The following is a 15,626-nucleotide window of genomic DNA, read 5'->3' as shown; positions in this document are numbered from 1 at the left end:
CGATCAATAAACTTGAATATGATTACTACTTTATGGTTTTCTAATTTCGATTTTTATTTCTTAATTGTCCAAATCATTAATTGTTTCCTTCATAATGTTTTAGCCCTTTTATTTTCTACATCTTATTTCCCATCGTAATGAAATTTGGAAAATTCATTTAGAATGATACACTTTCAACGTTTTTCAAGTTATAAGCTAATATCTTGAAATATATATTAGTTATTAATATAAAAATGAGAAACAATATAAAAATTGCAAACAAATTTTTAGTACGGCATTTCTGAAATCTAAATATTTATATGTAAGCAAAAATTTAATATGCACAAATTTTAAATATTAAGAAGGTAGACAGCAGAATTAAATCATTGCAACCAAGTCTATATATTAAATAGAATCTGAAAAATCAGTTTCATTCGCTGAGTGTAAGCTTAAGTTGGCATTGACATCGTCGTTGCAAGTTTGTCTAGTCCGCGACTTATCGTTGCAAGCGAAAATTGCTGTAGCTGCCCCCTGTTGCATGCAGCAAAGCCAGCTTCACTGACTGCTGTTTTACAAATTTTTCACTTTTTTGCTCTCTTTTGCTGTCTCCATTTCTATCCCACTCTGTTTTGTTTTCACTTATAATGAACTTCAGTTAATGCGACGATGTTCATTTCGCCATGCTGTCATTCGCTCATTTCGCTTGCACTTAAAACTGTTTTGTTAGCACTTTGTGTCATTTTTATGGGATGTGCTGTTTACGTCAACTAAAATGGGCAATGCTGCCTGTCCGTCTGCCAGTTGTGCTTGCCTACAGCTTGTTGCTCACTTGAGGCAAGTGTTATATGCCTCAAAATAACCCATACGACATGTTGAACAAGCCGCATAAAGATTATATGCAGTACGCACATATTTTGATTTACTGTTGCGAGCCACTTAATAGACCACAAAAGCTGCGCAACACCATAAAGCGAAACGAAGAGAATGCCACAACCAACAAGCAACCAGCAAATGGCCACAAATGACACGTTTGGTGTTAAATGGAGGTCGCCACATGTGTGAGTATGTGTATGTGTATGTGTATGTGTGTGTTAGAGTTAGAGTGTGTGTGTATGTGTCACAGTTACAGCTAAATTGTTTGTACAACATTCATGTACAGCAAACATAAATCCCATCCTGGCTGGCAACTAAACGTGCGACGCGAAGTGAAGCGAAGTAAACAGTGTTGTCCCATTCCTGCCTGCCCAGCAGCATGGCAATTAAAGCCACTACGTCTACACACACACACACATGCATATGTGGGTGTGTTTGTGTGCGTGCGTGACGCCTGCGCCCAGCTCAAGTTTATGTGAGCCGAGGCCTTTATCAGCCTATGTGACTCAACAGCTCCTGCAGCTCATTAGCGAACTGTAACCAACGGCAAATCAACTTTACAACAACAATGTGTACACATTTACACGAAATTGAATTCACCTACATACACCCACACACTCACACACACACATGTTGCTGCACATATACATACATACATACATACATACATATATGCGAATATACACTTTTGCCTTCGAGACAAATTGTCTCGACTTGAAAGCACCCACAACATATGCAGCTTAATTGCACGGAATCGTCACACGTTGCTAGACAACAGACAACAACAATGCATGGCCGGTAACGACTCCCTTTCTCTGTCTGACAGCCAATAAAGAAAAAGCCAATTTGCTTTAGCTTTCACATGTCCGCTTTGTAAACACGCAGAGAGTAAGTTAAAAAAGGACGGCAAATACAAAGCTTTTATGAACACTTGTTGTATCCATGATACAATTATACAAGGTAGTACCGTCGGAAAAAAGCTGGTCCCCTGTCTATGTTAGCAATGAGTGCGAGTGAAAGAGGCACAGCGTGGTAGTGTGAACGAGACGGCAATGAAATGCGCGTTAACCCTTAGACGATGCAATTAATATTTGCATATTTAGAAGCTAATATTAATGTCTAATTGACATATTTTTTAAATGTAAATTGTTTATGAACAATATTAATAATATATATGAGAATTCTCTAAATGTTTTAGTTCTATCCGTGTCTACGGCATACATGGCAAAAAGTCATTTTGCATAAGGGTTAATTGCGCTAAAAAATTCGTCCGCAGACAACCTCTTGCGTCGAAATCCGAATGCGCACTGACGAAAGCTATTTTCCGACGGCACTACCTTGTATAATTGTATCATGGTTGTATCTTGTTAGACGTTACAATTGCAGAGTTGCCACATTGCTGCATTCAATATGAAATATTGATGGCATTACTTTTTCATAATATCTGGCAATATTGTCTCAGATACAAATTTTTTCTGCGTAAAATATATGACATTTAGAAACAGTAAACATCTGAGCCTATTTTTCCAGTAAATAATATATTATGTTAAGCAATGAGAAGATTTTTTCATTATTCAGTAACGGTAAGAGAGATTTTAGTGTAATTAATTTAAATTCAGATGTTAATTCATGGAAATTTCTTATCATTTGATTGTTCTCCTCCCAATTGTTTTTACCCTTTTCTGTTCAAAATACATTTTTTTTTTATTAGTTTTAAATCGACCTTCTGATGTCTAATTTTTTCAACTAAAAATACCAATACACTTTTGTACATACGGTCTTACTGATGTATTGAACTACAAAAAAGTTTAAAAAATACCGTAGCAAAACAGATCGTCATTCTTTCAATTTATTTTATTTTTGTAAACAATATAAATTATTGAGTTCAAACACTGCAAATATGAGTGACCTGAAATGTGACATTCACCCAGAACGATAACTCGCTTTTTTATATTTTCAAGATACTGCCGCCAAGTACAGCTAGAGTAGGAAAAAGTAGAAAAAAGTATCGATACTCTTGGCAAGCTCAGCGATCAAGCGCTTTGAAACGTTTAACATATTGAAAGTTAAAGTTAATATTTATTTAGTTAAACAAAATATTTGGCATAACTGTTTGTGCACCTGTTATGATTCAATCCGTCAGTTTGGAATAGATACTCGCTGCATTTAGAGTCCCCAATTCACAGCAGTCGACAAACAACCGTTAGATCGGCCATATTAGTTTTGTGCATACTCGTTAACACGCGTGTTTCGATCATTTGCGAAATAAAAGAATTTTATTGAAATCCGCAAATTAAATTCACGTAAAAAAAATGACTTGTGTGGTTTGTGGAAATGCGGCCACTTTTATGTGCCAGCGTTGTAACGAACCTTATTGTCAAGCTTCTTGTCAGCGCTCGGATTGGCAGCGACATAAATACTTTTGCACAACTATGCCGTAAGTATGATAGGGACATTCATTAAATGCGTACGATTTGAATTGTAAAAACTGCGCTATCATTGCAGACCTCTTATTACCCGTACAGCGGATGCTATGAATGAAGGAACTTCGAAAGTTGATGGCTCCGTTAAATCTTTGGAGAAGTCAATTTCTAACTGCAGCATTGACTACACGGCCAGCGAGGCAAAAAACGATAATACTTCATCGAAAAAAGCCGAATCAATCGACACTAATCTGAGTTGTGTCTGGCGCACAAAAGTATTGCCGAATGCAAATGAATTCTTCGAATGTCGCATTACTTACGTAAGCAATAACGGCGCCATTTGGGTAGTGGAATCATCCAACATTGAGCGCCTGGAGCGCTTAACTCAGGACATGGTGCTTAAGGATAAATGCCGCATGGAGAACTTGGGAGTTGGCGATCTGGTGGGTGTTAATTGGAGACAGCAATTTTATCGGGGCGATATAATGCAAATGCAACCGAAGCTCAATTGCGTCAGGGTACGACTCATTGACAGGGGCTGTATTATCAAGCTCGATATTGACGAAATCTATTTGGCTGTGCCGCTCATGGCCGAAATTGAAGCTTTTGCTTTCAAAGTGATGCTTCCTCAGAACGTAGAGCACGAGTTTTACGAAAACAAGACAATCTGCTTGCGTCTGTTAGGTACCAAGAACCAGGACGGCATCTTGCTTGCTGAACTCAAGGATACCTCAGCACCCTTGGAGTTGCTGCCCCTTCAAATGCTGGCGAAGAATGCGGGCGTATCTTGGTTGAAAAATTTGGAAACCAATGTGGAGCGCGAGGAGCCGCAAGTGGCATTGATGCAAATTAAAGAATTGAACCAGCTCAACGAACAGCTAGAATCCATTTTGAACGGCAGCGTTGCTCAGCCATTTAACATACAATTTCCGAACGCTAAGCTTCCAATCTTTGTGGCAGCTCGCACCAAACAAGGCTTACGACGTGCCTTCTTGATCGATTTCATTCAAGAGCCTATCAAATATTTGATTTACGAAGTGGATGAGGGCTGCTTCTCCATCGTTCATGAGGTGCTGCGCATTCCCAACGAGATGTTCGCGTTGCCACTGCGAACATTTGCCATCATGTTGCCCAAAGAACATGCAATCGGCCTTTCAGACTTAAAAGATCTGGCAATAGAGTTTGATGAAGTGAACATGGAGAACGCTCGTGGCACATTATTGGCACACAACGAGAAAATTTGCGCTGTGCGCGTAGCCAGCTTTACGGGACAGTTTGCTAAAGAGCTGAATTGCAAATACTTTTGCGAGCCAATCGCAAGCGGTAGCTTGGTCTACATTACAAACGTTGTTAACTATCAAGAGATTTGCATAAGCTCTGTGAAAACCAAGGAGTACTCTAATATATTCACGCAGCTGCAACAGAAGTGTGCTCCATTTGCCAACACTGACGAGATTGAAGTCGGCAGCATTGTGCTTGTTATCTGCCCTAATCGAGGAGCTTATCGCGCAGAGGCAAGTAACATAATTTAATTTGAAGCGTTCTCTTGTAATTAAAATTATCTTTTGACAGGTTAAATCCAAGTCGGACAACGAAAATTACCGAGTGCTCAACATTGACACTGGCATTCATCACCTAGTGACTGCCGCATATTTGCGCAAGTCTTGTGCATTTTTGGAGCATTTGCCAGTTAGTCTTTGTCGCTCTAACATCAAAAACATCTGCACCATTCCATCGACTGCTGTGCCCCCAAATACATCAGCTCTCAATCTATTAATAAATCTCTATGAGAAAAAGTCGGAACTGCTCGTTGAGTTCTCCGACTCCACATGCAGCACTCTTGATTTAGTGGGCTTTAATGAGGAGCCGCATTCGCTAATGACTCGGATGTTGCCCTTGATGTTTACATCAGAGGCAGCACCAGTGCCAATCTCTGCCTTACCGCCTTTGCCACCATCGCCACCTAGTACACCGTGTCCGGCTTTGGCTCTCGATGCAAAGGCTAAGCCAATCAAACGTCATTACTTTGATGACATGAAACACGAGCTGTTGCCGTTTAACGAGGAAATCTCAGTTATGATTCTGTCTGCTGTGGATATGCAAAAGACTGGCTTTGTTTTTGGTTGCTATTTTGCAAATGAGAAGGTTGCTGAAAATTTTCAAAATCTGCTTAATCTTGTGGCGGAGATTGGACTTTCTGATCAGCAACTTTTGCCTGGTTATATACCCAAGTAAGTAACTAAATGATAAATTAAATATACCATCCAATTAATATATTGCTTTACTTATAGCGTCGGGGAAATGTGTCTGGCAGTTTTCAGCGAGGACAATTCTTGGTATCGTGGCGTTTGTATTGAAGTCAGCTATAATGAAGCGAACATTCTGTTCTGCGACTACGGCAACACGGCCATAGTTTCAATTGAGAATATAAAACCTATTCCAGCCAAGTTGGTAAAACCAATATTTACAACCAAATGCTTCATAGACGGTGAGTTCGTTTTAGACTTTACAGATTTTAGATTATTTTTTATTCGATTTCAGGTTTTGACAAGTCTGGTAAATTCAAGTTACTGGAAGACTATCTTATTGCCAAAAATAAAATCAATTGCATTGCTTCGCTTGGATCGGAGCCCAACACTTGTCTTATACGCATTCCGACGTTGGACAAAATATTATCTAAGGAACTTGTTTAGGAATTGGCTTCCTACTTTTACTTTATATCAATCTAATTTTAATTTCAATTCAATTAATTAATTTAAAACAATGACGATATGAAGAAGTCTAATATTAATTTCAATTCAATTAATTAATTTAAAACAATGACGATATGAAGAAGTCTAATATTAATTTCAATATAATTAATTACTTTAAATTCAATTTAAAACAATGACGCTATGAAAAAGTCCCGATCTGTTTTGTTTACTAGTTTTAATGTACACCAAATGTGTATTGCGCTATCGACATTCGAATTATGAAACTAAATAAATTTAATTTTTACGTTTTGTTTAAAGATTGAGATCCATTATTTATTTGATACAAACATGTACAACAATATAATACAACAGCAAGTGTAAAACAAAATTTAATTCTCCTGCAGCTTGGGAAGCAGTTCTTTTACTGCTTCGAGATCGCGCAGAGCTATCAAACCATTCACATTGCGCTTCCAATCAGAGTCGGTTTCCACTTCGAGATACTTTAATGGCACGGGCTTTTGTTCCTTGATACTTTCGGAATAATTGAGCACATCGCCACCCAGAGCACGAAGAATAGCTTGAGGTGCACAGGTGTCCCATCGGAATGTGGATCCCCTGCTAAGCAGGTAAACGTCCGCATCATTGGTAATCACCTTAAGTGCTTTATGTCCAGCTCCCGCTGAGAAAGCAAGCTCGTATTTTAGGTCACGAAAACGCTGAAGTATTTTGGCATCTTCAGAGCTGGAAAAAATGCCAATCTTGCCACGGTCATCGTGGCCAGGAAAGTTATGGCAGTTGTGGGCTTTTGTTTGGCCAAGCAGACGCCCCAATATAATGAAGTGCTGTACACATGCTCCTCCAGCTTGTTGGCAAATGGCTGCGCAACTATGCCAATAACTGGAACGCCAGAGTCGCGTTCATAGACACCAACCAACACTGTGACGCAATCCAATCCCGTCGATGTGATGCCAGGAAAATTGGTGAACACAGTGTCGCCCGAAATGTACTCGGCAGTGGCATCTGAAAATTGATAGTAAATTTTAATTTATACAACATTCATTTGCAGAAAAATCCCTTACCAATGGGATCAATCCAAATGCCCAAATTGCTGTAGTCAAGCTTTGCTGGCAACTCTGGAATGTCAGCCAACTTAGCGTTGTCATATACGACCTTACGATGCACTTCAGCAGCAAGTGCGTTGGATGCAGTTTGATGGTCATCTCCAAGAACAGCGCTGAGGCATGCTGCGGTTGCGGCTTCATTGTCACCCACAGCAATTGTCACTTTCTGGCCCAGTTTGTTTGTGAAATTTGGCGACTCTTCACCTTGTATGGCATCGCGCATGGCTGGAAATAGTTCACCAATCTCATGCTTAATGGTTTCCTGTATCAGCACATCAGCTAGAGTTTTGAAGTCATGTTCAAAACGTTCGTTAGCCTCGGACCCAGTTTTCTCCTGGACCAGCAGAGCTAGCAGTTCACTGTTGGAGCGACATGTGCGTGCAATGTTTGCTGCTTTCTCTGCACAGTTAATTAGTGCACGCAACAAATTTATATTTTCACCCATTCTGCAAGTTCTTATTAATTTTAATTAGTTCTGCATCACTTTTACGGCTTTATTTACTGCTGAACTGCGTGACCGTAGGTTTCGTAGTAAAATATACCAAGGCACATTTAGTATCAACAGGTACATAAATGGGCACACTGCTACTCACGATAGTATCGCCTAGCTGCAGACGCATTATGTGTTACTCGATATTTATGGTGCTGCTAACTTAGTTTGGAACTTAGTTGGTGTGAATTTTAATAAGCAAATTACTAAAAAACATTAGTTAACTTTAGATTTTTTAATTATTCAGAATTTGTATAAAAATACTACAATTTTAAGTAGAATATTAGCAATACATGTACTTGTGATGTATTTTGCATTGTTCGTTTATTGCGTGCAGCTAAATTCAAACTGTACAGTTTGAGGAGATTCTCCATATCGAATTGTTGAGCAATATTTAAATAAAATGTAAAAGTAATAATTTTGTATGTAAAGCTTAAAGAAAACACACGAAAAAAGTATTTTGAATTTGAATTAATTTTATTTGAATTATTTTTCATACGCTATGAATTGATAATTCATTTGGTTTGCTAGTAGCGAATTGAAATGCATTTAAATTGAATTTCATTTTGTACATATGTATATTTACAGTAATCACTTTTATCTTAAATGAAATTGTATTATGGTATAGCCAGACTTCACCAAAACTACTTATTAAATTACTTGTTATATGTTTTATATCTTGTCTTCCTAATTATGATAAATTAATATTTTATTGGCATTAATTTTTTAAACACATCAAGGACTTTTTTTTAAATACGTAAAAATGAAGTACATATTTCGCAACTTTCACTTCTTAATTGAACCAGTTTTAATTGGCAATTAAAAATTACGCACTCACCGCCCATTTAGCGTATGTGGAAATGATTCATGAATCATTGTCGGCGAATAGCAATATGCTGAAGATGCTGCTCAAATGAGAAAGAAAGAGACTTCGATCGGCATAATTTGCACCCGATCTTATCGACGAGCATTGCTAATGATTCGCATTAATGACGCTGAATATATGTTGCTGTCTCGCTCTCACCGTTGCAGGCTATATCAGCTCCTGCATCATCTTATGAAATGAGCCCATCAATCTCCAGTTCGCATCCCGATCCCGATCCCGATCCTGGCTTGTTTCACGCATTTGCATATAAATTGCTGCTAATGTCGCGCTATCAAAGTGACTGCATCAACGCAGCATTCCTGGCATTGAATTGCCTGGCTGCCCTACGGGGCAAAGCGTTCATCCAAGTTATTCGTCGTGTATCGCGCTTGGCTTATGCTAATTTTCCCAGGCAACGGCTGCAGTCGAGAAGTCAGTCCAAGCAATTGATGTTTGGATAACGTTGACTTGATGACTTTGCATAATTTACGCCACACTGTAGAAGCAGCAAAATGTGAGAGTGTGTGTGCGTGTGTTTGTGTGTTGGTTTCGTTTGAGTTCATTTTTCACTCAAACGCACGCGTTGCTTATAATGTGTTAATATTCATGTGGCTGTAACAAGATCGGCAGCAACAACAACACTTTGTCGTTTTCCTTTTTGCCAATTTCGGCTCTTGACGTTTCAATTCCATTGCCCAAGCGATTTTTCTTCACCTTAGCCCGAAGCATCATCTTGCATTTTTATTAATATTGATAACCTGAGCAAACAAATGAACAAATTTACTGATCAAAAAATGTTGCTTAATCGCAGGTAAAAGCACACTTTAATTACATATACTAAACAATAAAAAAAGATAAACAAAGAAAACAATTCGATCGATCGATCATAATGCTTTGTAGCTGTCGTTGCCTTGACAAGTTTGTCGCCTAAGTCTTTTGTTTTTGCTCCAAGCTAAAATAGCAAGTAATATATTCATTTGGTTGTTTTTAGTGTGATGTGTTTCACCTGGCGACACATGTTCTTCGTGTTTTGTTGAGATTTCTGTTTGCATTGTGGTTTGTGGACCCTTTTCACGTCTAACAGCCTTTTAATTAATCGCTTGAGTTAAACAAATTCTTAATGAGTCTTTAATTAATCGCCAAAGCGAAATGTAACCCAGTCGTCAGTCCCCATTCGTTTCTCTCGCATACACAAATATATTTCTCTTGAAATGTATAAATATTTAAATTTTTTGTTGTGACTTGATTTCTGTTATGGCCACGTTGTTGTTGTTGTTGTTGCTGTTTCTGTTGTTGCTGGCTACTTGCGACAGCTCCTCCCCTGAGGTGTTTTAAACAAGTTTCAACGCTTCTACAAATTTGTTATTTGTGTTCATCAATGATGTTTTGTTGTTTGTTTGCTTTTGCCTAGCCTGTTAACTTGTGTATTAAGATGCCACAACAAAGCTAACAATGTTGATAACTGTTTTAAATTATGCGCTTTGCTAGCGGGCCATCGATTTCGCTCCATTGACTCAAAGGGGGGCGTTGCCAATTCCTAGAAAGTGCCTGCAACTAGACTTTTGCTGTCCATGCAAGGGATTAAACGGGGCGGATACTCAATGTATGCCAAAATGTCTACCTATTGAGCCCAGAACTTGTCTTTACCAGTTTCGGATTGGTGCAATTTTGTCAACGCAACAGCAAAAATGGTGCACCAAAGTGGTTTTCAATGTCGGAAATTTATAGTTCTTTTATTTATTTATTTTCCTAAAGGAACAAACTTTAAAATTATTACGATAGTTATGTAAATATTTCAACGTTTTTTTGCTTTCATTAATTTAAATTACTTCTTAAATTTAACATGGATTTTTCACTAAGTTTGAAATATATAAACATTTAGTTATTTATTTGAATTCTTTAACTGCCACAAATACTTTGAAATTATTTTAACATTTGTGCAATTTAGGTTTTTAATTTTAAATGCATTTTTAACATATGTATATTAAATCAATATATTCACAAACTTTCATATTTATTTGCTTCGATAATCCTATGGCTAAATTCAGAAAATAATTAACAATTTTATTTAAACATTATTTGAGATCAATATATTTTGAATATATTACTAAACACTCATTTATTTATTTACTTTTAAATAAATTTACTTTTATTAAAATATTTATTCATTTGTTTTCAACATTAATTGAATGTAATTATTTGACTTTTGCTGAATTTTACAACCGTCATTAAATGAATTTATTTTAAATATATTACTAAACACTCAATTATTTATTTGTTTTAATAATCACACATCAACATTTCATAGCTTTATGCCAGATGTAATTTAATTTAATTCTTCAATGTATTTCACAATTATTAATAAACATTTAATCGCCAACAACATATCAGCTATTCACTTTAATGGACATTCACTCTAACATAATTGACAGCTGAAGAATTGAAATTAGTTTCTGCTGTCTAGCAACGTCCAAGATGATGTCTATTGCCCTCTTGGATCAAGCGGAAATACAAACTTATAGGAGAAACAAATCTCAGTTTGTGGCCGGGCGGGTTGCATATAAATTTTATGCATTTTGAGAATACGAATACTCGTAGTTTGCCATTTTGCCACTTTAACATTATTGTTATGATGATAAGCGAACGATCGTTGCAGCAGTTGCAGCAGCCTCAGCAGCAGCATCCATGTCGAACGTGCTGTGCGATGTTCTTGTTTTGCTGCGGCTGCCTGCGGAGCGAGAGCACGTCCAGATCTCACCTTTTGGCCATTCGCTTGTGAATGGGATTGTGACTGAGAATGATACTGAGAGACTGCGACTGAGGCTGAGACTGGGGTCTGTGTGTCTGCCAGAGTCATGTTTAATGGCCCATGGATGGATGGTTCCCGCCAGAATGCATCCTGCCTCCAGCCTCCAGTCTGCAATCTGCTGCATTGGTTTCTTCTTCTCATTTTTTTTTTTTTGGCTGTTCTGTTTGCTGATCTTGCAGTGATCAGCTTGTTTGGCTTTCGTTTGCATTTAAAACCATTTCATTTTCTGCAGGCCAGAGTGTGAATATAATTTAATGTGTGTACGCGAGTGTGTGTCTGCTGTGTGTGTGTGTGCCATTTTCAATATCGCCGGGCACAACCTGTGTGCCCCGCGTGCCCCACTCGCTGATATTATTTATTATGCTTGATTGGTTTTCAAGTGATCATAAAGTAAGTGATCGTCGTTTCTTGCTGGCCCCATCCAGTCTGTGGCAATTGTGGCGCTGTCCGTTGATTCCTGATTCCTGACTCGACTTGACTTGACTTTAACTTTGGCTTTGGCCTGGCGTTAATATGTAGATTTTTTGCGCGTTGGAGGCGTTAGCTTAAGATTTATGCGCTGGCCAATGAATTGTGGCAGGGTCAAGCGAATTTGACCTGCGTCTCTCTCTCTCTCTCTATGTCTCTAGAGGGAGAGAAAGTGAGGTAGATAACTTCATTTGCACAAGACACCTTGCATTCCAATGGTTATATCCTGGTCTCAACTCCCACACAGACACCAGACGCCGTGCTCATCTCAACAATTTGGCATTAACATTTAATTGACATTGATGATTGCCGCACTGGACAAGTCTGAGAACGCGGTTGCTGCCCCCGTAAGCAGCGTGCTTCGCATAGGAATGGATGAGCCAATGTGCAATGCCGATGCCAAGAAATTATTAAAAAATCATATCGCAGCCCAGTTGAGCTGACAGCTGAGTTGCTGGTTGCGAGTTGAAGTTTGTGGCCGGCTGTAAAGTAAAGTTGCCAGTCGACTGACGTGAAGAAGACATACAAATAAATTTGTGGCACTTGCAGACAGCGAGCAGACAGCGTGTCCAAAGAGAGGATGGAGAGGGGTGGGAGGAAGGAGGATCACGGAGGGCAGCAGCCACTGAAAGATGGAAGTTCGCTTAGACAGCTATTGCGTTTCTAGCGCCAATCTCTCAAACTTTGCTCAAAGTAAATGCTCAAAATCAACGCCAACTCTTTGGCGCTACTTTCAACTCTCACACAAACACACACGCATTACGTATAAGTGTGTGTGTGTTGTCTATGTTTGTGCTGTTGGCTTGTTTATTAGCCGGACTGTGTTTTGTTTTCGCTGCTTTAAATGAACGTTATTAAGAGATGCTTATCTCTGAGTGATTTATTCATTAAAAAGGCATTTATTAGCCAGAAACAAGCCATTGCCAATGACTCTATGTGTGTGCGTGTGCGAGAGTGTGTGTGTGTGTGTGCGTGTTAGCCACACCAACACCTCATGCCTCCCTTTTCACAATATTCGTTGACCAGGCCAAACGCGGCTCGTTACCACAACTTCGCTTCTGTCGCTCGCGCCTCATTTGCGCGGCATTAAAATGCAAAAGCGTGTTTATTCCTGGAAAAACTGCAGCTCCCTTCCCTCCCTTCTCTTCTCCCCTCTTTAACCTCCTGCGTGGGCTGTGTCGGGTTTCTGGTTGCATGCCGCATGTTTTATTGACTTGCATATTTCCACAATTTTGATGTCCATGTATGTTGTGTGTGTGTGTGCGTTTTTAATCACTTAATTAGAGAGTTTTTTAATTGTCTTGACCAGAAGTTATTGCAAATTATGCAAAAGGTGTATGTGTGCGGCTGATTCAGGAAATTGTGTGACTTGCACGGCCAAGTTCGTGTTCGAAGTCTTTTGTTTGGTGCGTGAGTAGGCCAAGCTTATGGCATGCCATAACCAAGATCACACCTCAATTTCGCCGCTGCACTGATTGCAATTGTGAATTGTGAATTGGCATTGACAGTCGACAGTTAGCTAAACACATTGGGCACAAAGTCAAGGCACGAGACCATATCATAAATACTAGTTAGAGTTCTTTTTTTTTGTTGCATTCAAAACGAGAGTGAAGCAAAAGGCAATTGCCATCGCCGTCGTCGTTGTCGTCGTCATCGTTGTCTGTTAATCACCTTCCTCACCTAGTTGGCCATGTATCAACTCTGCCTTGTGGTGGTGGCTTCTTCGTTTTGGTGTCATAAGGAAGCGTCTAAATGATTCATAATTTATGCCTAGCTCTTTTGCCTGTCCATTCTCCAAGTGCCTTGGTCGTTCCCAGAGTCATTCAGTTGGCCATTCAATGCTTTCGTTACTTAATTTTTTCAACTTAACGTGCTGGCTTGTGCCTGTCTCCTTCTTCTATATTGCTTCTTCCTCTGCTCACTTGTAAATGCGTTTTGGCTGGCAAAGTGCGTGGCCATCGTGGACGACGACGACGTCGTCATCGTCGTCGTTTGTCTGGGACGTTGATAGTTGAAAAAATTACTTACAAATTACATGCGTAGCTTATGCCCCCGTGCCGCCTTCGGCTTGTTTGCTTAATGTGCTTTGTGGCGGGTTACGAGCCCATGTTGTCCATGTCTCCCTCTCTCTGCTCTGCTCTGCTCTTTGCTGCTGGTCTTGGTATTATGTCTCGTGGCCGGATCGTAAATTGCTTTTCCTAATTGAATTCTGAGCACTGTCAACTCCAGTGACAGTCAAGTGGGTGTGGGCAGCGCAATGATTTTTTAAATATACTCGGGCATTATCTAAGCACGCACAATCTAAGTGGAACTCTAGCTGATCATATTTATGACGAGAGAGAGCTTAGTTAACCAGCTGAAAAGAGATGTAAAGGTGCAAAACATAATATCAATTTGCATATAAAACACACTTGTAATTATGGCTGTTAAATAATGCAATTTCACAATTACATTAATTATAATTGAGCTAACAAGGTTATCGAGAAAGAGAGATAGAGAGAGAGAAAGAGGGCGAGACCTATGTAAGTTTGCGGAATTTCGCATGGTTTAAAATGCAGCACGGAACATGGCCATAAAGTGTAGCTGCGTTTAGCTTAACCAAGTCGACAATTTAAAAAGCCAATTTGCGCATAATACGGCGAACGTGAGCGAAAATCTTAAACAGAATTACCTACACACACACACACACACAAGCACACACTTTGAGGAAGGCTAGCAAATGGAAGCCAATGCAAATGTCGCCTCTTTTGCACTGATCATAGCTTATTAAGAAAACATTAACACCGCTTGACCCAATTTCTGTTGGCATGTTAATTTTGTTTTCGTTGCGTTGCCCAACACTGCACATGACGTGCGTGGCGTGTTTTGGTCACACTGGCAAAGCACACTAACACGTTCACAGCGAATTGCAAAGTTTAATTTGTGCAAATCTAAATCACGCTTGTCAAAAATGGGTCACCGCTTTAAAAGAGGAGAGCAGAGTCAGCTGAAAGAGGGCGACTTTGTGTTCGCCAAAGTACGTGGCTATCGTCCTTGGCCAGCGCGTATTATGTACAAGGACAACCGGAGCACGTACCACGTGTTCTTCTACGGCACCAGCAACACTGCCAGAGTGGGCATCTATCAGCTCTACGAGTACGAGAAGCACAAGGCACGCTTGGGCGATGTGAAGCGCAGAACAAGCAGTGCCTTCAAGAGCGGCATGCTGCATATTGAGAACTCGCAGCATCAACGCAAGCTCGATCATGGCTACTTAAAGGCAAAATCCGAATACATGGCGGCTAGAAAGAGGCAGCGGCAGCAGGAAGAATCAAACTCCGAGAACACTTCATCAGCATTGGACAAGATCGAGGTGCCCTTCGTGCACATCACCGGCGACACCGACAGCGAATGATCAGTTACTATACACCGAGCATTTTTAGCATTAAGTCAAAAGTCATCGCATTAAATGTATATTATTGTTTCTTTCGACCTTTGACTTTCATTTTAATTCGAATATCCTTTATCAGTTTAAACTCAGTGGATAAATTATGCTCAGATATAATATCGAGTATTATTTGCCTTACATTAAAGTCAGACTATGTTAAAGTTGTTTCTATTTGAAGTACCAGTTATATAAATTTGAATTTCCTAACTTGATTTAATTATGTTTAGATTTAATCATTAGTTTTAAGTTCATATTAATTCAGTTAACTTGAGTTCAGGTGCGACTTAACATAATATGGAGTCAAAGTTATCTTCTTATTTCGACAAGCTTTCTGAATTTCCTTCAACTTTTGACTTGTATAAATTTTAATGTTCATTTTTCTATCTCAGTTAAAACTTAGTGAATGGGTTAAGATATAATATTGAATAATATTAATACATAATTACAATAAACTGAATGCTATTATTGTAATTTTTAG

General features: G+C 39.1%; 3 protein-coding genes across 3 annotated transcripts; 2 read left to right on the top strand and 1 right to left on the bottom strand.

Moving 5' to 3' along the window:
* The first annotated feature begins 2,843 nt into the window (after window positions 1-2,843).
* LOC127565893 (uncharacterized) lies at window positions 2,844-6,267 on the top strand. The gene is made up of 5 exons (XM_052006768.1): window positions 2,844-3,289; window positions 3,358-4,789; window positions 4,848-5,506; window positions 5,567-5,763; window positions 5,817-6,267. Exons 1-5 carry the CDS (start codon window positions 3,165-3,167, stop codon window positions 5,966-5,968), a joined length of 2,565 nt encoding a protein of 854 aa, XP_051862728.1. The 5' UTR covers window positions 2,844-3,164; the 3' UTR covers window positions 5,969-6,267.
* A 12-nt stretch (window positions 6,268-6,279) lies between these two features.
* LOC127565894 (inositol polyphosphate 1-phosphatase) lies at window positions 6,280-7,629 on the bottom strand. Its single transcript, XM_052006769.1, is given in 3 exon segments — window positions 6,280-6,782; window positions 6,785-6,988; window positions 7,048-7,629. Coding segments are annotated over 3 exon segments (1,116 nt in total). The 5' UTR covers window positions 7,535-7,629; the 3' UTR covers window positions 6,280-6,357.
* A 6,979-nt stretch (window positions 7,630-14,608) lies between these two features.
* Window positions 14,609-15,257, top strand: LOC127565883 (hepatoma-derived growth factor). Its single transcript, XM_052006714.1, has one exon. It carries the CDS (start codon window positions 14,672-14,674, stop codon window positions 15,113-15,115), a length of 444 nt encoding a protein of 147 aa, XP_051862674.1. The 5' UTR covers window positions 14,609-14,671; the 3' UTR covers window positions 15,116-15,257.
* Window positions 15,258-15,626: the final 369 nt, after the last annotated feature.

The sequence above is a fragment of the Drosophila albomicans genome, chromosome 2R (assembly GCF_009650485.2).
Source record: "Drosophila albomicans strain 15112-1751.03 chromosome 2R, ASM965048v2, whole genome shotgun sequence".
In the NCBI taxonomy this organism is placed as follows: Eukaryota; Metazoa; Arthropoda; class Insecta; order Diptera; family Drosophilidae; genus Drosophila; species Drosophila albomicans.
Note: the sequence above shows the minus strand (reverse complement) of the source record. Positions and strands in the feature narration are given on the sequence as shown.

What these genes read in the sequence shown, in the direction of transcription:
- LOC127565883 (XM_052006714.1), top strand. Translation starts at nt 14,672, where the DNA reads ATGGGTCACCGCTTTAAAAGAGGAGAGCAGAGTCAGCTGAAAGAGGGC.
- LOC127565893 (XM_052006768.1), top strand. Translation starts at nt 3,165, where the DNA reads ATGACTTGTGTGGTTTGTGGAAATGCGGCCACTTTTATGTGCCAGCGT. An exon ending in TACTTTTGCACAACTATGCC is followed by an intron (nt 3,290 to 3,357) that starts GTAAGTATGATA and finishes CTATCATTGCAG; the next exon opens with ACCTCTTATTACCCGTACAG. An exon ending in TTGCCTGGTTATATACCCAA is followed by an intron (nt 5,507 to 5,566) that starts GTAAGTAACTAA and finishes CTTTACTTATAG; the next exon opens with CGTCGGGGAAATGTGTCTGG.